Source organism: Oryzias latipes, chromosome 14 (assembly GCF_053564925.1).
Source record: "Oryzias latipes strain Hd-rR chromosome 14, Olatipes_Hd-rR_3.1".
NCBI classification, from domain to species: Eukaryota; Metazoa; Chordata; class Actinopteri; order Beloniformes; family Adrianichthyidae; genus Oryzias; species Oryzias latipes.
The window spans coordinates 22,918,756-22,939,747 of record NC_136250.1 but is presented as its reverse complement, the minus strand read 5'-3'; the positions used below and the strand labels follow the sequence as shown (position 1 = coordinate 22,939,747).

At 41.0% G+C, this 20,992-nt stretch overlaps 3 protein-coding genes and 1 long non-coding RNA gene across 7 annotated transcripts; 2 read left to right on the top strand and 2 right to left on the bottom strand.

Moving 5' to 3' along the window:
• Positions 1-576: 576 nt before the first annotated feature.
• On the top strand, positions 577-4,611 carry atp5l (ATP synthase, H+ transporting, mitochondrial F0 complex, subunit g). Its single transcript, XM_004076629.4, has 3 exons — positions 577-748; positions 2,449-2,609; positions 4,425-4,611. The coding sequence occupies exons 1-3, from the start codon at positions 697-699 to the stop codon at positions 4,521-4,523; spliced, it is 312 nt and encodes a 103-aa protein (XP_004076677.1). The 5' UTR covers positions 577-696; the 3' UTR covers positions 4,524-4,611.
• Positions 4,612-6,057: 1,446 nt separating this feature from the next.
• ftr82 (finTRIM family, member 82) lies at positions 6,058-11,112 on the bottom strand. The gene is made up of 7 exons (XM_004076627.5): positions 10,377-11,112; positions 9,062-9,157; positions 8,738-8,971; positions 7,743-7,902; positions 7,601-7,657; positions 7,333-7,398; positions 6,058-7,228 (listed from the first exon to the last, which is right to left on the bottom strand). Exons 1-7 carry the CDS (start codon positions 10,965-10,967, stop codon positions 6,708-6,710), a joined length of 1,725 nt encoding a protein of 574 aa, XP_004076675.1. The 5' UTR covers positions 10,968-11,112; the 3' UTR covers positions 6,058-6,707.
• Positions 11,113-14,224: 3,112 nt separating this feature from the next.
• ftr83 (finTRIM family, member 83) lies at positions 14,225-20,793 on the top strand. Of its 3 annotated transcripts, none has more exons than XM_020709062.2 (8): positions 14,225-17,747; positions 17,989-18,084; positions 18,231-18,464; positions 18,554-18,713; positions 18,822-18,878; positions 19,160-19,228; positions 19,634-19,712; positions 19,987-20,793. In XM_020709062.2, exons 1-7 carry the CDS (start codon positions 17,172-17,174, stop codon positions 19,684-19,686), a joined length of 1,245 nt encoding a protein of 414 aa, XP_020564721.1. In that variant the 5' UTR covers positions 14,225-17,171; the 3' UTR covers positions 19,687-19,712; positions 19,987-20,793. The 3 variants fall into 3 exon arrangements, with proteins under 3 accessions (XP_020564721.1, XP_020564722.1, XP_004076674.1); XM_020709063.2 differs by having other exon boundaries at positions 19,634-19,716; XM_004076626.4 differs by lacking the exon at positions 19,634-19,712.
• Positions 17,797-19,987, bottom strand: LOC144983596 (uncharacterized). Of its 2 annotated transcripts, none has more exons than XR_013647325.1 (4): positions 19,847-19,987; positions 19,559-19,773; positions 18,560-18,650; positions 17,797-18,398 (listed from the first exon to the last, which is right to left on the bottom strand). It is a non-coding gene; the product is annotated as an uncharacterized LOC144983596 (long non-coding RNA). The 2 variants fall into 2 exon arrangements; XR_013647324.1 differs by having other exon boundaries at positions 17,893-18,477.
• Positions 20,794-20,992: the final 199 nt, after the last annotated feature.

The following is a 20,992-nucleotide window of genomic DNA, read 5'->3' as shown; positions in this document are numbered from 1 at the left end:
TCTTTAGGTTAGGCGTCTTGGATAGTTCAAATACATTTTTACTGACATGAAATGAACATTTAATTCTTACAATGACTTAGTTCTGCCACAAGCTCTGTGGGTTAAAAAAACAATATGACGGTGTTTTATCACTAAATCTTGGCCCTGGCTAAAATTGATCACTTGATTATAAAGCTCCAGCAACTTGTTGCTTTCTGACGCTTCATGATCTTACCATGATCGCTACTATAATCACCCCTCTAACCCCCCCATCTGTCATCCCTCTCTCTTCTTTCCTCATTTTCTTTTCCGTCCGGCCCGACAAAAATTTTTTTACAAATATAATTAACATGAATAAAGTTTAGCTGAAATTACAAAAGGGGTTTATTTAAATATACATCTGGTGTATCATAAGATTCACAACCCCTGATGTAAAAGTAAAATATTCAACACAAAAGGTTTTCAGCTCTCATCTGTTTGCTTAGCTGTTGGACAGGACAAGTTCGGGGGAAAATGATCATGTCATTGCAAGCCAACTCCACAAGAGGGCAGCAGAGAGAAGCTGTGGAAGTGAATTTGTTGGTATTAAAGGCAAAGAAGAAAATTGTCAGGTTTCTGTTCAGGCAAATGTTCGGGCAGTTGCGGTTCCGGTCCTTGAGGTGACTTTCAGTCGGCTAACAGTAGTGGGGTTAAGTCAGCGTCGACAAACACTTCAACATGGCTCAGGCAGTGCAGAAATTGGTCGCTAAAGTACCTAGTCTCGTCGGCGGTAAGACGTTAAAACATTTTAGATTGTTGTTATCGACTCACGGATTCATTAGGCAGAGTTACGCATTTTAGCGTCTGTTGCCCACTGGCCGGCACACACTCACCTTGACGCTGACACGTTTTGTAAACTACGATTGAATTTTGGGTATTTCTGTTTAATTTGACGGTCTTTGCACAGGCCATTGTTTAATTTCCCATGTCCTTTCAGCTTTGGACTCGAGCTGCACGAAAATTAAAAATGTTAACATTTTATTGTTATGCTAGGTGGCTAATGCTAGGTAGCAGCGCTCCGATGCTTTCTACTACTAGTGCTGCAGCTTCAGTCCCATATACATACGTTTCTCCGCAATAAATACTAAAATAAAATGTTCATGATTTAGGCGTGAAGATTATCGTAAAGCAGTTTTTCTTAACTTTTTGCGATCTATGACAAGTATAGCAGATTAGCATTTCTCTAATTTCTAACAAAGTTTAGGTGTCGGTAAAATAACATTCAAAAACTGTAAAAAAGTATTTGATTGAATACCACTTTTGCCTTTTGTAGACTTTTGAAACGTGATATATATTTTTAGCAGTACATTATGACCTGAAGTTTAAGTTAATTAATCGAATTAATTTTTAATTCAACCTAATAATTGCTGTGAAGCCTTTTTTCATTTAAATTCGGGACATCGTAAACGATGGGGAAAAAACCCCTACAAAACAGTGGTTTAATTTTTTTTAATTTTATTATAAGACTTAATACTTTTGCTTTTACACCACCAAGGGTTTTTTTCCCCATCTGAAACGATTAAAAAAAACAGGTCCTAACTAGTGATCAAATTTAACACATAGAAAAACAGCAAGAAAACTTCAACAATCCTCAAAATTTGTTACCATAAACTGTCATTAAAACTTTGATCTAAAATAAAAGTAGGTTATTGTCTTTTAAGTTGGCACATCAATGATCAAAAAGGAAATGTGTAACAATGTTGAAAAAGCATTAAGCCCTCACTTCCATAGGGAATGGTGATTAACACGACCAAAATAAATTATGTGCCAATTTTACTGTTATTAGTTGCAATTAATGTGATATTTTGATGCTGTTAACTGCAAAATATTTTAACAACAAGCAGGGAAATCATTTCGTACTTTAAAGATCAGAATTTCTGCTCCCAAACTACTTTTTCTGTTAGAGTATCAGAGCTTTCTAAATGGCTCTCTAATGCCATCGCTTTGTTTAAAGGTCCAAACTCTCTACTTCTTTTAAACTATTGTCAAAGCGTTCCCAGTGGTCTTTTTTTATGATTATGCTGTTTTGAGCTCAAACAAACAAACAAAAAACTGTTTTGTAGGACATAGTTTCTGCAGAGCAGCAGTAGTTCATCAGAAATTCAAATGCAAGTTGTGGGCGAGACTGTTGACGCAGAGTAAGCCCACCCCCAATTTTTGTCACCCCCCTTTTTACACGCCCTCCCACTAGCTTACAGCCCCTCACAACCCTTACTTTACAGAGGCAACAAAAATGTCTGTGATTAATTAATTGCAATTTATTCGATATTTTGACACCCCTAAAATGAATGTATACCATCTGTTTATTCTTTGAAGAAACCAAGATGTTAAAACTCTAACCTAGATCTATTCATAACTATGTCTTAAAATTTGTCAATAAAATTTGCGTTGTCCAAGTTTTTCAAGAAAAATGTGTTTTGCTTTCCACAGCCGCTGTCACCTATTCCAAACCTCGTCTTGCAACCTTCTGGTACTACGCCCGTGTGGAGCTTGTGCCCCCCAGCCCTGCTGAGATTCCCAAAGCCATCGAGGGAGCTTCAAATCTGATCAAGGGTTTCCAGACAGGACGCCTTGGTCAAACCACTGTGAAGGTACACGAGCAGCAGACAGACCACTGAATGTGTGTTGTTATGCATCCATACATTAAACTGGAAAAGAGCTGGGCATGTGAAAAAAAAATGTAATAATATTTATTATATTGTCAAGCTCTCGCGTGCTTTGGCTGATCTTGATGTTTTGATGAGGTTTTTTACAAAATAAAACGGGTGCAAAAGATTGAAATATTTAGAATTAAAAATACAAAATATAAACATTTTGACATGATTTCAGATTATTTCAGTTACAAAAAATAATTTAGAAACTTCGTCTTAGTACTACGTTTAATTGCAACTGATCAACAGTAAATTTCCCCAATTAAAGATAACAATAAAGCGTCCTGTTTTAATAAATGAAAGATGATTACAACTACAGTGGAGGAAGGAAGTATTTGAACTCCTGTTGATTTTTTTAGTTTTTGTTTCCTCACTTAATAAAAAAATGATCTTACTGGTAGATTCATTTGAACTGCAAGAGATTAAAAAGAAATTACAATTTTTAGGAATTTGTTTAAACTTATTCGCATTTCATTGAGGGAAATGAATATTTGAACCGTCTTGCCGCAACAATTTAGTATTATGTGGCAAAACCCTTATTAGCAGCACAGAGGTCAGAGGTTTCTTGTAGTTGGTGAACATGTTTCTGCACATAGGAGGATAAATTGTGGTCCACTCTTATTTACTAAATCATTCTGATTTGGTGGCTGTTGCTTAGCAACTCAGAGCGTCAGCTCTCTCCATAGGTTTTCTATAGGATTGAAGTCCAGAGACTGGCTGGACCACTCCATGACGTCGCTCCGCTTCTTCTGTCATGCCTTGGTTGCCTTGCTTGTATATTTTGGGTCAATATAGCAGGAGGACTTTGTGATCTCTGTAAAATGTTAAACCATTGCAGAGTCAAGGATTCCCAATGGTTTTTTTAGTGACTGTGGTTCCAGCTGCTTTCAGATCAACAACTAACTCCTGCTGTGTTGTTTTCATTTCTCTCTGTTCTCGTGATCATGGAAACCCCACCAGGTCAGATCTGGTTTGGAGCCTAAAGGTGGATTGATGGTCATGATGCACCAACAGTTGTGACCTTAACCTCCAGCTTCTTGCTGATGGTTTTGTAGTCCATTCTGGAAATACTTATTTCCTTCAATGAAATGCAAACAAATGTAAACAAATTCTTTAAAGTGGATTTCTGTTTTTTTCTCTCTGATTTTCTATCTCTGTGTTCAAATGAGTCTGGCATTAGGGTGAAAGACTATTTCTTTTTAGGTGGACAAACCCACAAAATCAGGATCAAATAGTTATTTCCTCCACTGTATCTTCTAAGAGCAGCAGATGTTCAGTCATTAAGACCAATATGAACAAAAGGATTTTGTGTTTCAAACCCCAAACATTGTTTTTTTATGGTAATAATTTCACATTTGACTGTTTTTTGTTTTTTTTTTGTCTGACGGTTTTCCTTTTTTTTAATGAATTAATGAACAAATATAAGAAATAATGTGCAATCTATGGGGTTGTTCCATAAGTCTATTCTAAAATAAATGTGTTAACTGAATTCGAGAGCCTCATTGCTGACACGAATTTATTTATTTTGCAAATGATGTTTAAAAAATAGTTTTCTCTCTCTCAAAGATTTGATTTAATATTTTGCATCGAAGCCATTGACAAACATTTGTTTCAATAAGTTGACAATTTGGTCTAACCAAAACAGTGAAAACTATTGAGAGATGTTTTATTTAATGCTGACATTTTTAAATGTGAATGATGTAAATATTTGATGCATATGGGAAAAAAAAGTGACGTTAAATGTTTTCGTTACAGGATGCTTTAAGGAATGGACTGGTGGCCACTGAGGTTCTCATGTGGTTCTACATCGGAGAGTGCATCGGCAAAGGAAGCATAATCGGCTATGATGTCTAGATTTTGGACTTGATGTTTTGTTCTTTGACCATTGTATGCTCAGCTTCCTGTAAGAATCCTGGGAACCAATAAACAGAAATTTATTGTTTTTTGATCTTGTTTTTTTTTTAAATCTTTTTTTATAAACGTTTAGAGATGAATATGATTTATGAGCAGCACACTTTATCTGATATAAAGGGAAAAGTGGCACAATTTCCACGCAACATATTTTTTGTTAGCATAGATAATAGCTAGCTTGTGATTAGCTGCTCAACCCTGGTTCTTTAGATCTTCCACCATGTCTGATTTCCACTTCTCCCTTCTGATTTGTTGACTAAGATGTCTTTCATGTTGACTGAACACACCTGATTCAGGTAATGTGCATGCCCTGACTGGGTCTGGATCTCAACAAGCAAGGGGGGATGCGAATTCAGTTTAAGCACTGAAAGTGCTTTTAATAATAAACAACCAAAATTATAGACAGCCTGAAAATGTGCTGTTGCATGACTTTAACGTGCATGTTTGAAAAATGAAGCCAACCAGATGAGTGCATGCAGGGCAGCAGAGAAGAGGCAGAGCTGTAAAACAGTCGCGTCTGGTTGTGGCACGCAGACCAGCCCAACAGTCTCTATGGTGGATCTTTTTATCCCTCCGATTCTCAAACAGCTGCACCTGTGCAGGAGGAGGACAAATAAGGCAGGCAACAGGAACAGACTCATGCGGCCCAGAGCCGTAACAGTGCAGCAAAGCGTGCTGGAAGATCTGGAAAACAGGTAGGTAGATGTTGAGGACCTGGCCTGAGCAGCCTTCCTCTAATTGGAAAAGTCAAATAGAAACGGACTCATTTTAACCTTTGGTGCTCCTGGACAGCTGCTGAACAGTCTGTTTCTGACATGAGAAATGTACAAACTTTGAAACTGAAACGATCAATTTCATAGAAATCGTAAAAGGAAATGGCTGTTTGTGCTCGCTAGCTGCACTGTTCTTTACGGTTTTTGGATTATGCTCATACTTCTTGCACACTAGAGCATGTTAAACTGTGAAAATCTCTTGCCTAAGGCAAATATGTTATGTTTTAAATTAGTGAAGCTAAATTGGTGAAGCATTTCCTGCAGCCCTTCTGGGACTAAATTACTTATTCTTTATGTCTTGTAGAGTGAATTTTAATAGGACTAACTTCTTTTTTTTTTTTTATTGCATCACCTTGTGACTTTGCCAAACAGGAGAATCCAAAGAATAGCCATACTTGTTTAAATAAATGCATTTATACCTCTTAATTAAAGGAAGCATACCAAAATATGTCGGATAGTCATTTAGAAATCGTTAATTTTATGAATATCTTTCTTTGAAGTTTCTATACAATTGTCATTCTGCTAATTGGCAGTACCACATTTAGCCTGGAGAGGGCGCCCCTAGACCTTAAGCGCGCTTTGTGGTTAATTGTTTCGAAAAATCTACCATTTTTACACATAAAAGGTTTAATCTCTGAGTACAAATACAACCGCAAGTTACTTTAGTTTTGACATTTTTATAAAACAAAACAAATTCTACACACTTTATTTGCGGGTCAAGCAACCCAACCTTCACATATTTTGTTCTTTATTTAAAGTACAAATTTACAAATCAAAAACAAGCCCTTTACTGCATAGTAGTTAAACTCTGGCTGTCCTACATTTTGGTGGACATACCTGAAATGAAATAAGAGCTTGGTCAAGAAAAAAAAACTGATCACGAGAAGAACAAACTGATATAATAATAATAATAAAAAGATTTCACTGAATCATTTAAAACTAATGCTAAGCATGACTGTAAATGGCATGACTGATGAAATGCTGTGTTTAATTCAGCTGTAAAATTGACCAACATCGGTTCATCATGTTTTAGAATTTGCTGTAAAAACAAAACATTTTGCGATTCAGCCTTTTGATATTCACAACATTAATACTTTAAAACTTCAAGCAGAGTTGTGCTCTTTGCTTAGCTTCAGCAATTGTGTACGGATTATCTTCATTGACAAAGCTACCACTAAAAAGGTGATGTGAATAGAACTGTAAGTACAGAGTAAAAAAGTGGAAGCACACTGAACATTTGCCGTCAAACATAACCTCATGACTGTTTGGTATGATGTTATAATAGCTGCAAAATACATTCTTTCAAAAAAGCACTGATGAGTAATATAAAAATATGATCAGAAAAGTGTTGACATTACTTGACGTTACAGATTTTTACAGATGTTCCGACCCCAAAACCTGGATAGAGGGGCTCTTGGAAGGTGGTCTGAAACCTGTGCAGGAGGGTCATGGTGCTGCCTATGCTGTAAAAGGCCAATACACCTGCCATGTGGTCCAGGTACACGCCTATCCTGGGGGAGTGGGGGCCGTGGACTGCTTTGTCCACTCGGTTGTGCCAGGCAGAGTAACCTGAGTCGGAGCAGAGAAGACTCCAGGATTTGTCGTTGTAACCCAGAAGACAGAGTGAGCCTTTGCCCTTTCTGCTGAGGCTTTTGTAGGCCACCCCGATGGAGAATTCGCCGCTCCACTCGATTTCCCAGTAGAAGCGGCCTCCGGATAAGGCCTCTCGACACAGCACCTGTGCAAAACTGTCAAACCTCTCTGGGGTTTCTGTGTAGGGCTGCAGGTCTCTGGTGCGGATGACTTTTCTGCTGTTGTCTGAGATTTTCAGCTCCTTGTAGGCTGTGCTGGGGTCCAGTTTCAGCTGGCAGAAGTCTGGAGAAAAAAATGGCACACATTTAGATAGAATTGCAGAGGAAGAAAAAGAATCGGTGCAAATGAAGAATGCATTGATGTCAACGTGTGCTTTAGCTGCTCACATTTGACAAAATCTGCTCTGGTCTTTGGCTCTGGAGGATGAGAGTTGTCCACTGTGATTTCTTTTCCTGAAGAATAAAGAGAAGAAGCACTTTATGAGTCTAAGTTGAGCTTCTTACATAAATGCCTTTTATTTCTTTTATCACCAGTGATTTCCTTTTTTTGTTTTTTGCTGCATTTTAACCAAAATCTTAAAAATGCAATCGATGAGCAGTTTGTTTCACACAATTTACTCTGCAGACAGTGCAAAAATAACATGCAGACAGTCACCTCTGCTCCTCCTGTCCAATGTTCGGCTCTCTGTCTGGTAGACCGGGACCTCATTAACTGTGAAGCAGAATCACATTCAGCGTTATCAGCTCGCCATGCTAAAGTGTTGACTCGTGTGTTTCTCTTGTAACCCAGGTCACACCTGATTTGGAGATTTTGAGCATCTCCTCCCTGCCGAACTCCTCAAGCCGCTCCTTGATCTCTGCCACAGCTTTCCTGACGGCCCCGAAGGAGAAGTCTGGGTTCACCGTCACTCTGGGGATGAAGCCGTCATCGGTGGGGGTGCAGAGGTAGTTGAAGTTCTGAAGGGTGGAGCCCACAAAGGTTAGCAAAACCACAGGAACCAGAAGGCAATGTTAAAGCTGTACACTGCAAAATTTGTAGAAATAAGTCAAAATTCTTACCCCAGTGGCAGAGTTTCTTTAAATAAACAAACAAACAAAAATCTGCCAATGGAGTAAGAAAAACCTTCTTACTAAGAATTCTTATTTCAAGACAAAAATACTAGTCACACCACTTTCTTAAGATTCGGCTATTTGATGTTGTGATACAAATATTTCATAGAAAACAGGAGGTTTTGCTGATATCATTCTCAAAAATGCTCTCACTCTAAGCATTTAAGGAGTGCTGCTTCCAACTATGTTGCTTATTTTTAAAAGATTTGATTAGATCCAAATCAATGTCTCCACCAGACGGGACAGTCCCTGCAGACGTGGATGTTCTAATTTTCTCTGTGCCAAACCTTTCTTCTCATGAAGAAATACCCGCAACTGATTAACAATAAAGGAGAACAGATTTTTGTCTGAACAGAGTTATTAAAGTGCAATAATTACCAAGAATTTATTCTTTTTTTATATTCTTTGTGTATAACAACATGAAGATTGTTTGATGTGACACTCTTCATCACAGCTGTGATGAAGAAGTAGAAGAACACAGATTCGGTTCATGCCTTGCCTTGGGCAAGACACATTCTTCTTGTAGGCTGATGCCAGTGTTTGACAGTGAATGGGACTGTGACTGTAAAGCGCTTTGGGGCTTCAAGGAAGTGGTTAAAGCGCTATACAAGTTCACGCCATTTACCTTTTACCATACACAGCAGCTCACTAGCTGTGTGGAGGATCTGTGAAAAGGTCTCACCTGCAGGAAGTGAATGTGGTCTTCAGTGCTGTAGAGCTGCTTGAGCCCCGACTCCTTCTTCTTCAGTTCATCAATCTCTTGCTCCAGGCGCTCGATCAAAGCCTCGGACTGGTTGAAAGCGGCCTTCTCGTTGATGCCGATCAGCTTTGTCACCTCTGACCTCATCCTCTCGATGGAGCGAATCATGTCCTCGAACATTTTCTGGCTGTCCACCATGGCTCTTTGGGCCGAGTTCTGCCCAAAACACGGATGTTTGTGAAAAACGGGACCTGCGGCGTCGTATTTGTGTGGGGATGGGTTAGTTTACAGACACTTAACCCTCACCTTGAGTGAATCCACTGCTGTCTTGAGCTCTTCCAGCTCCTTCACTCTCTCCTGGCATTTTTGTTTAATCTCGCTTTGGGAGACTCCCAGAAGTTTCTGCAGAACAAAGAAGAATTACAGAGCCATCTTTATTGTTTTTTTCTGTCAGCAGGCACTCCTATGCTGATAACTTCATAGGCCTCCTTCATTTTTGTTTTTTTGTTTTTTTTGTCGTAGTTGGCAACAGAAATGGCATTTTGGTGAATTCATATAATAGAAGGTTTTTAGGGGGAATTAGCCTCATGCTTGGCGGCTGTGGACGCACATTCTTTCTCATCAGAATATCTGGGGGGGGCTTTGGCATGTCTAATACACCCCTATGAAAGAAACTACTTAATTCTGCACGCTTTTATCTCAGAGGGAGACGGGGGGGGGGGGTTCTGTAAGGGAATTCTGGCCGTGTCAGGAATGTGAATCTACCGCTGCCCAACTTTTTAAAGAGATGTTTCAAGGTGCAAACAGGCCTGAATAGAGGGCTTCTAATTCTGCTTTTACTCAAACCCACCGGCCCATTCTTCAAGATAAGCTTGAGGAATGTTGGGAATCCGATGGGGGTGGGGGGGCTACACAAGAGGGGGAGGGTACAGAGCGCGGGAGATGGAGGGAGAGTTTCTGGTTGTAGATCTTCGCATGACACAAACCAGACTCTCCGTAACGCAAATGCATTACTTCATCATGGGCTGTCAACTTGAAGCCTTCCATCCCGGTCTGGGACAGCTACAGCAACTCCCACGTTCACCCTGCAGGGTCTTCTGACAGTCTGATCCACTACGCTCCGTTTTACAGTTTGTGCAATTTGTGAGTCACTTGGAAGCTGGAGTACAAGTCTGAAACACTAAGCTGTCACTCCCCGACATTCCAGCACCAGGCCACATCCACTCCCACAGGTGGGAACCAGCTCAGACCAGGAAAGTGTGGAGTTTCTGTGTGTTTATTCACAGCTGGATCACCACATTCTCTGGAAAGCAGCTTTGAGGGGTGAGAAGTACAAGGCACCCCCCCCCTCCCCCCCACTGTTCCACTCAGCTAATCAGAGAGCTGGATTTGTTTTGGCGGTGGTGAAAGCCTGCCAAGGTAGCTGATAACGCGGGTAAAATAGGTCAAAGTACAACTGAACAGTACAACTGCAGAGACAGCAGTGAGAAAAAAACACTGTTTGCTTTTGCTCAGGTCCATGTCAAGTTTGTGATGACTCTTCACATGACAGATGAGCGGCTGCAGACGCGTGACGGATGTCTTAACGGTAGTTTTTGAGTGAAATGAGAAGCTTTCCCACCTGTTTCTCGCCCCTCTCCGCCTCAGCAGACACAATGTCATGGCCCTTGTGTTCGCTGACCGTGCAGATGGCACAGATACACATCTGGTCAGTCCGACAGAAGAGCTCCAGGGACTTCTGGTGCTGAGGGCAGATCTTCCTGTCCAGGTTTCCCAACTCATCCACCAGCTTGTGCCGTTTGAACGTGGCCGACTCGTAATGTGGTCTCAAGTGCTTCTCACAATAAGATGCCAGACAGTTCAGGCAGGACTTGACAGCTTTGAACTTCTTCCCAGAGCAGAAGTCACAGGGAACATCACTTGGTCCAGCGTAGGCGTTTCCCTGCGTCGCCGTGAGGTTGAGGTTCAGACCGCTCTTCTTGATTTTCTCAGCCACCATGCTGAGAGTGGCGTTGGGTCGCAGCACAGGCCGCTGAGTGAACGTGATCTTACACTGGGGACAAATGTAAATCCCTGTATAGTCAGCCTCATTCCAGTAGCCACTGATGCAGTCCATGCAGTAACTGTGGCCACAGGGGATCGCCACAGGGTCCTTCAGGAGGTTCATGCACAGCGAACAGCTGAAGTAGTCTGAAGATGTCTGATCTGCCATTGCGATGGACTCCCAGCCCAGTCAGACCTGTGGAAGCAGAAACAGAAGAACAGACGTAGACAGAGAATCCGTTGAATCGTGTGTAGGAGCCCGCCCTCAGGAGTGTGGTACTGCCTGCCGAGGACAGGAACTACTTGTATTTCTGAATTCCTGAAGTTATTGATTGAAAGCAGACAAGTCCCTCCCCCCTGCGCCGTGAGTGCCTCAAGCCCTGCCCAGTTCAGATAAGCTGGTTGAGCAAGAATCCCGAGGGAGGGAGAAAAAGAGGGAAGGAGAGACAGCGGGCAGAGCAGGGGAGGAAAGAGTGAAGGAACGAGAATGAATGAAAAGTAAAAATGTAAAAGCACAGAATGTGCGTGAAAAACGTTTCCTTTTCCTGCACAGCTCGCTTCCCTCTTGCATTTCTCACGGGGCTCATCTGTGGGTGAACTGTGGACACAACTTTTTGGCAGCTGCATTTCCACCTATTGTTTTCAGACAGAATCGCCATTGTCTACACCGGGACAAACATTAAACTGGCCGGCCGAAAGAATTTAAGGGACCACCACCCAATAAATAAACAAACACAGAGCTCAAGCTGAGTCTCTGAATGATATCAAACACTCCTACTAACATGTTAGCTCTCAAAAAAAAAACAACTTTAAAGACCCACCCTGATTTAAAAAAAAAAGTGTTTTTGTTGTTTTTAACATGTTCCTGTGGCATTTTTCTGATCATGGACGACATATTGATGTGAATTGGGATCAGACACAAAATGAAGTTTGAACAAGAGCTAATTTCTTATTTAGGGAATATGCTGGGTGGGCCACAAGCTCCTTACTCCGCTCCATTCTGATGCATCCACTTACAGACATGTTGATCTTTGTTTTCCTCGTCTGAGCTGGAATCTGGATCAAAATTGTATGGATGGATAGATCCAATTTTGCTCCCCATTTTTGCTGCACGACAATGTTAGTTTGGGGTTTTGAGGGGCTGAAAGCTAGCAGGAGAGTGTCTAAACAGAGAACTGGAAGGAAAGGGGGAGTTGCTCCACGGCAACGGTCCCACCCACAACTGAGAGGTGAATTTCTAATGAACTACTGCCGCGCTGCAGAAACTATGTCCTAGAAATGTCACAGGTTTTTTTATTTTTGCAAAAAATGACATAATCAGAATTAAAAGACTAGTGGGAACGCTTTTACGGCAGAACAAAAGATGATCGGAGTTGTAACTCACAGAGCAGCCTGACCAGTCAGGCGACTAAAGGAAGTCAACATACAACTGTCAAATATGTGTAGTATTATTCAGGGAGCAGGAAAGAAAACAGTCATGGCGGAGACAGTCAAATCACGAATGCAGGTGCAACTGCAACATTCCTGAGGTGTTGCAATTCATTGCTTTCACAACAGCCTGCACGCTTCAGTCAAGTTACGTTGCATTCTTGACATTATTAAGTGTTTCCTTCACATTATAAAAACTCACACTTTATGATGAGCTGACATTAAACATAAAGTCTGTTTGACGGGAATAACTTAATCTAAGTTTTTCATTGTGTGAGTCATTTAAAAAGCTTTTTGGTTCAGATAATAAAAGGAAAAAAAACTTTGCTGACTGAAGCAGAATGATAAAGCAGTTTAAGGAGTACACTGGCTCCACCCTAAATTCATATCTAGCATTACTTCATGCATCTGGTAGTTTCACCTCACTATATTTGGTCAGGTTTCTGATAAGCCAGTTCCCGCTTCCTTCCTCTGGAGTAAAGGCTGCACTCTGCTTACAGATTAACCAAGCAACTCTGTTGATTTAGAATAGAAAACTGGAGCATGCATTATAAGGGGCAGGGCAGTTTCTATGAAGAAACCAAGCCTAATAAAAGAAGAGAGGTCAAATTACTGGAATTAGGATGATTTGGAAGCATCATTGTAAAAGTTGTAAAAATCTTGCTTTGCGTTGATAAGGAATATAAAATCCCTAAAGTCATCGTTAGCGCATTTGAGCTCAAGTGCTCAGTCGTCATTTTATGAGGTGTGAGTGGAGGAGGAGCGCAAGTAGCTGTCAATGAAAAATACATATGTGATACTTCAAATTTAAAGGTTTATCATCAACATTAAAAAGCAAAAATTAACCAAAAGACACTTCATGTTTAAAGGTTAATCATTAACATAGAAAAGCAGAAAAAACACAGAAGATGCTTTGTGTTTAAAGGTTTATCATCAACATAAAAAAGCAGAAAAAACACAGATGATGCTTCCTGTTTAAAGGTTTATCATCAACATAAAAAAGCAGAAAAAACACAGATGATGCTTCCTGTTTAAAGATTTATCATCAACATAAAAAAGCAGAAAAAACACAGAAGATACTTCATAATAAAAGGTCTGTCATCAACATAAAAAAGAAAAACATACACAGAAGTTGCTTCACATTTTATCAATATTTATCATTTAGTTCTCCATGCCTCTGTTTGATGCAGTGCGATTCACGTACTGTCCCTCTTTTCCCACTCCCCCCGAGGGGGAGTGCTTCCAGATTCCAGTTGGCTCATCCATGCTCCTGTACCTGACCAAGTACCTCGTCTTTTGCTTGCCTCTTCTACTGCTCCCACACTTGGGTGGATCCTGCTTCTGGCTCATTTCTCGCATTATATTAAATTGAATTGAATTGAATTATTTAAAAACACAGAAGATGCTTCGTGTTTAAAGGTTTATCATCACATTAACATATTGTTGTTACCCTTTCGGCACATCCTGTCAAGGGTCACCCCAGCAAATCAGCTTTCACTGATTCTCACAGGTGATCTGGCAGACAGTAAGTGCAAAGAATACAAACAAAATAATTTATATTTAAAGGTTTATCGTGAAATCAACATGAAAAATGCTTGTGTAAAGTTGTAATCATGGGCAAAGTTGGTGACATTTTATAAAAATGTCATACAACTCAAAATGTCAACCCCTTATTATAAGGATATTGTGAGAGGCTGAGCTGACATGATCCACAAAATGATTTGGACTGAATATCCATTCAGTTTATTCAATATTATCAAGCTTGTATAAAACACAGAGCTATAAGTGTGATAAGCAAAGAACAAAGCAACAAGGCGGTTAGAGTAAAAACTTCAAAGTGAGCTGAGATCCAAGCTTTTGCCCCTGAAAGAATAGATTGGAAACATGTCTCTGTTTTGGGAACCACCCATCTCAGCAGAGAGTCTTATGTAAGCAATGAACTTCTGACACGTAGTCACTTGATTCATTCTGCTCCCATAGTTCTCTTTGTAATATCTCAGATTTTGAAGCTTAAGAGATAAAGATGAGATGAAGAGTTCTGTTCGGTAACCTAGACAGAGAAGATAAATGGAAGTTATTGTCTTGTATGAAGAATTTTATTAAATCAAAGTCCACCTTGTAGATAAAAATAGAGACAGATGGCAAAGCCTCTCCCATTTCTATTCTAAAGCACAAAAACCGTCTGCGTTTTGCTTGCTAACCTTGAAAAAACCACGTCATCAATCTGACATTCCTGTGGAGGTATTTCGGGTCACTCCTTTTTGCAACATTGCTCAGTAAGGTTGTCGTTAATTTGTTTATGAACAGCTTATGTCTCATCGCAGCCTTCCTGTCAGGTTTAAGTTGGGTTTGTTGCAACACCTTCATTCTTTGTTTTTTGTAACACATCACTGCAAAGTTGGACTTGGGAGTCCTCAACTTATTGCATAAAAGATAAGTCACTAAAGCTTTAGGATGGCCTGCCATTTGCAATCAGAATCCTTTGGTATGTGTGGGTTTGTGGCTGTCTAAGCGACTGCAAAGTCCCAGTGGGACGTGGCCTCAAAACAAACTCATAGATTGTGTCTCTCACCCCCTTGACAGTTGTTTGTGTTGTGGTCTTGTCTCTGTCATGAGCGATTACGAGTGGAATTGACACTTTAAAGCTTTTTCTTCATATTTTTGAAGATTTACCAATCGACCAAATTGTCTGAAAAATGATCCAGAGCAACAATTGCTTCTTTGCAAATGTTTTTTCCTCCTTGTAAATGTATTACTTTTAACTTGAATGCTGAAGAACATGTTAAGCATTGGTTTTCATCAGATGTTCATACATCCCGATGATCCATCTGATGGATTTCTTTTGTTTTAGGCAAGTGGAAAAGTTGTGTTGTTTGGCACAAGTCTTAAAGATACAATTACTCTTTGTAAGATAGAGTAAATTGCTCTGAAGCTGCCTTTTAAGATAATACCACAGAGGTAATAAAAAACACATGTGCCAGCAGGGGTGTACAGGGAGAGGAAGGTGAAAAACAGTCATCTAGATCCATTTTATCTATTATTTTTTACAGAAAAAGTTTTTAAAAGCTTAATCTGGACTTAGTTTTTCTAAGATGACGATGGATGGACTCTTATCCTATAGAAATTCTTAATTCTCAATCTAAATGTTGCTGTTTTGTCCTAATAATTAAGGTGTCATGCATGGAAACGTTTGAGTTGGTATTTTATTGAACTGTAGCTTTGTGCAGTTAGTAGGAAATAAATTAATAGAAATATACTTTTGTAAATTGCTATCCAATAGGATGGATGGTGTGGACTTTGTTAAAAGTCTGCGTGGACTCTTCTGGGAAACTGTGGGCCCACCAATCTAAATATTAGTGGTGGCACTCCCTGGCAGCTGATCGGAGAGAGATATCCTAAGATGCTGAACTAGTTTGTACACAACTTCAACATTGTTATTTTACCATCAAATGACTCCACAAAAAGATGCATGTTGGTTTATACCCTGGAGAATTCACAGGTCAGAATTGGCCACTGTTTCTTTTCTTCCTATTTTCTATTTATATGCTTTTATTTTGAATTTTTTTTAAATTGCTGCTACCCAAAATGAACAAACAAAAACGTCAATCTGACTTTAAAAGCCCAGAAGAAATTTGTTCTTGGGTTCTCCAGGGTTTACATTCTTCCCTTATGGTCAAACCATTCAGCAAAGAAAATCATTGAAATCCCAAACTTTGAACCAACAAAATCAATGACAGTGAGTCCTTTCAGAGAGAATGTGCAACTTTTCCTAATAATAACTCTGATATGATAAAAAAAACAAGCTGTGACTTCACTTTTTCATCACTTTCTGAATTATTTGTAGATTGCTGATTTGAAAAAGAACTCGTTTAATGTGTCCGGCGAGATGCTACATTTAGTCTTCCAGGTCAGCTTGCTGCTTTTGACACAAAACAGACCCTATGTAAGGCCTGGTGCTCTGGTCCAGCTCTGCTGGCTCCGACACAATGGAATCTTTTAAGCAAGCTTCCCTGGCCCTCCTGTTATCTGGGCTATCAAGTGTAGTTGCATTCCTCTTTCCACCCCAACAGGACTGAAACTCCACTCAGACTGGGAGGTGTGGTCACCGTTCAAAGAATTAGACTTCCAGCTCAAAAGATTCAACTTATTGGAATTTATTTGTGTGTAAAAATGAATTTGTTTTTCAATGTAAACTGTTTTGCTGTTTAATCAGTGTTAACCTGCAAGCAGGGTCGACTTTCAGCAGGATAACGGCAGTGAAAAAAAGTTGGTAATTAACTGGTCTCGGGTGAGATGAAGGTCAAAATCTCTGGAAGTTGACCAGCTAAAAGCAGCTGAAGTTTTAGCTTTACAGCGATAAGTCTTCTGATCAGTGAGTCTGATGAAGTGATACCTCTGTTCTCTGCAATGATAGCTGTATTGTGATTATTTAAAGGACCGAGTATAACGTTGTTAAGCAAGAGGCTAATTTGAGTGGGAATATCTGCTGGGCAGTCGGACAAAGGGGAGTTGGACACACCTGTGATTGCGTCACTGTTTTCTAACTGCTGTATTTGCATTTCTGCCTTTGCCTGGGTTTGTTGTTTATTTTACTCCAAAAAAGAAAATAGTTGTCAGTTTTGCAGATTTAGATACAAAAAGATTCAGAAAGTGTTCATCAAAGCTTTCGTTTTCCATATTCAGAGCCAAACTTTCAGATCTATAGATCTTCAGGTGTACATTTCTTTCATTCCCTGTGCGTTTTGAAAGGGATGGAAGTTGTGTCCTTCCTTGCCCCGCCCTCTTTTTACTGGTTTCGGCTCAACCTGTTTGACCTCCTTCTGTTTACTCTATATAACTTGCACCTGTACTACCAGTAGGATCACTTTGCCACAGTGCTGACACAAGTCCAGGTCCCTCCTCACTGCATCTTCACTGAGTTAGAGGGAACACCTACGTTTTCTCCATGTCTTTTGAGCAAGACGCATGCTTCCTCTGTAAGGAGGACCTCAGGGACCCTGTGTCCATCCCATGTGGACATATCTTCTGCTCCATCTGCCTGAAGACCTACTGGGACCATGCTGACCACACAGGCTCATACCTCTGTCCGCAATGCAAGGTCAATTACAACAAAAGGCCTACGCCAAGACGCATAGGAGGCTCCCGCTATGGAACCCTCAACCGCAACTCCGAGCCCTTTCCGCCACCGCCTCCTTCTCCTGACTACAACTACGCTGGACCCCAGGATGTAGGCTGTGACATCTGCATCGGCAAAAAGCACAAAGCCATCAAGACGTGCCTGATGTGCCTGGCTTCCTACTGTGAAAAGCATCTGAAGCCTCACTTTGAGTCAGCTACCTTCAAGAGGCACAAGCTGGTGGATGAAATCGGCCACTTGGACCGGCAGATCTGTCCGCAGCATCAGAAGGGTCTGGAGCTGTTCTGTCGCACTGACCAGATGTGCATTTGTGTGCTGTGCACGGTGAAGGAGCACAAGGGTCACGACATGGTGTCAGCTGAGCAGGAGAGAGCCGAGGAGCAGGTGGGTGACATTTTAGGAAATGTTTTAAACAAAACACAAAGCTCCAGAATAGTTTCTTGTACTTTATATGGGACTTTTGGGAATGATAGCAGCAGTGTGAAATCTGTGAGAAAGCAGCTAACAATACATTAAACAAAGCTGGTTGTCCTTTGTCTTTCCTGAGTTTAATGAGCTCAAATTTAAACAGACGATACATTATTTGGTCGAACGAGTCGATATATCTATTTTTATTTTATTTTAGCAAAGGCTTGGTGCCACCCAGGCAGAGATCCAGGAGAAGATTCATGACCGTCTGAAGCAGATGGAGGAGCTCAAACAAGCTGTGGACTCACTCAAGGTCTGTGACCCGATCATTCATCCAACAGATAAGAGCCACTGCAAACCAGGAAACAGTCCTTCTTGTAGATGGCAGCTCCTCTAAGTGTTCTGAATCTGCGTGCCTCGCACTTTATATTAGAAAAACCCGTTTTTTTTTCTGTGCAGAACTCAGCCCAGAGAGCGCTGCAGGAATGTGAGAAGATGTTTGGGGACATGATGCGCTCCATCGAGAGGATGCAGCAGGAGATGGCCAAGCTGATATCCACCAACAAGAGAGCGGCACTGAGCAATGCCGAGGGCCACATGGAGCGCCTGAACCATGAGATCGCTGACCTGAAAAGAAGAGACAGTGAGATCACCCAGCTGTCCCGCACTGAAGACCACATCCACTTCATCCAGGTTAGCATGGCACCTGAAACAAGAGGCATGCTCAAACTAACTCCAATAAGTGCATCATCTGTAAAAGTCATGATATTTTTTATTGTCAGACTTACCACATGCTGATAGCCCAGACTGAGGCTGAGGAACTGCCTTCAGTTACTGTCAACCCCTACTTCTCCTTTGGCCCTGTGACCAAGGCCGTGTCTGAGATGAAGCAGCACATGAACGAATTCAGCAATGATGAGCTTGTGAAGGTGGCCAAGACAGGTGAGCGTGGATCACCACCAGAACACTGACTTTATTACTTCTCAAAAGCAGTTATCTCCACAGCCTTAGCCATGCTAACTCCTGTGTGTTTTTTATTTAATTTTACAGTGAACAAAATGAGCTTCTGTGAACTGGATGATGCCAAAAAGAAACGATCAATCAAAGGTAAGTCAAGACAATAATCTAGCATCTCGTTGATGACGATGACAAAGAAGCATGTGGGATCTAAATAAGTGTGGACAAGTTTTAGTGAATGAAGTCAGATCCTTTTCTGAACTCATATTAAGAGTGCTGTAAGAAGAAATACAGTCCTTTCTAGCTACCGGTTATCTTTTCTGAGACAGTTGTGATGACTGTCATTGGTGCACATTGAGCAATTGTTTTCATTTTTTTTCCGTCTACACAATTTTAATTTGAAAATCTGTGTTTTGCATTTGCCCCCACAGCTGAGGAAGCTCCCATGTACAAGTCCATGCCGGTCAGAGAGCCCCAGTACCGGGATGACTTCCTGAGATGTGAGTCTATTTTCTGCAGTGACGTTGCTCTCGTCGCTCAGTTCAGGAAATCTAGACGCTGCTGAGATTCTCTGTCAGACCCTGTGGCTGACCACTAAACCCCAACGCTTTCGAAACATTTCCCATCCTAGAGTGTTGACAGAGACAGGGACAGATGCATCACAAGTATTAAAAGTCGCAGGCACTTGTTCAGGGTTTGTGTTTCCCTTACAGTTGAAACACCTTTTTTCACTTGTTTTAGTAGCTCTAAAAAGCCATTTCCATTCGTTAGTCCTGCTCCAGGAGCATAGAATTTCAACTGAAAACAGACTGTTTGAGGATGGCTCTCACCTTAGACTTGAAAATGTTTGGGGAACAAGTTTGTGGTCAAATTCACAAACACTGTTGATGCTTCTGGCATTCCAGATCATAGGCCAGCCAGAAATAGCCGAGGCTATCGAGTGTCCCATCAACTGTGACCTGCAGAGGCAAAGGTGCACAGCAGGCAGGTGACCCGCTGATCGTTTTGCTTTCTGTGTGTCCAGCCATAGGGTCTCACACCCTTTCTGTGAAGCATGACATTACAAACGTTGGTTAAACTTCTAACAGAGCTAGAAAACTTCATGACGTCCTGCTAACCTTAGGACCCTGTTGTTTCCTGTAGGATGGTGATGGGTGCTTTATCCGCCTCCTAGAATTTCCTCGTTTATGTTTAACTCTAACAATAAATTCTCCCTCCTGCTGGATGAATGTTCACTCTGTCTTCTGTCCCTCTGCAGATGCCTGCCAGCTCACTCTGGATCCAAATACGGCCTACAGACAGCTCTACCTGTCTCGTGGAAACAGGAAGGCCACCCTCAAGAGAGACACGCAGTCCTACAGCGATCACCCCAACAGGTTCGACTCCCTGCCTCAGGTTCTGTGCAAAGAGCCCCTTGCTGGAAATGCTTTTTACTGGGAGGTAGACTGGAGTGGGGAGGGGGCAGCCATAGGAATTGCCTACAAAGGCATCAAGAGGACAGGCTACGGTGACCACGCCCGCATCGGTCACAACCGTAAATCCTGGAGCTTCTTCTGCTCTGACTCCAGTTACTCGGCCCGCCATAGCAAGGACCAAGTTGAGATCAACGCTCCGTACTGCCCCCGCATCGGGATTTTCCTGGACCATGTTGGAGGAACCCTCTCCTTTTACGCTGTGGGGGACACCATGTCTCTCCTCCACACTTTTAAGGCCTCCTTCAGCGAACCTGTTTATCCAGGGTTCTGGGTTTGGTATGAGTCTGCTGTCACCATCGTCCAACTGTGAATACATTACAAATCAATGAGTAGGAAAAATATTAACACAAACTACTTTTCCAAAAAGATTTGATTTATATATATATATATATATTTAGATTTTTTTTCAAAGAGAGATGTAGAATTTTTTTACATGTGTACTAATCAGGGGAAGTGATTTGTGATGAATGTGAATAATCTTTGAATGAATGTAAAGTTTGAAAAGATGAAAACAACTTACTGCAGTTCAAACCTATTTTAGTCATTTTGTATCTGTATTTTATCAATAAACATTTGGTTTCATGCTGTGATTTTTCATCCTTTTATTTAAGTAAAACTTATTTTACCACAACTTTCAGCTTCTTGTCCCTTTTTGCTCACTAACATGAACATCAGGTATAAAAATGTAACATTTAGAACTACTAGACACACCTAGATTTAACATGAAATTGAACCTCGTACGGAAAGGACCTCACACTCATTTGCCTGTTTGGAGGAAGTGCGATCTCG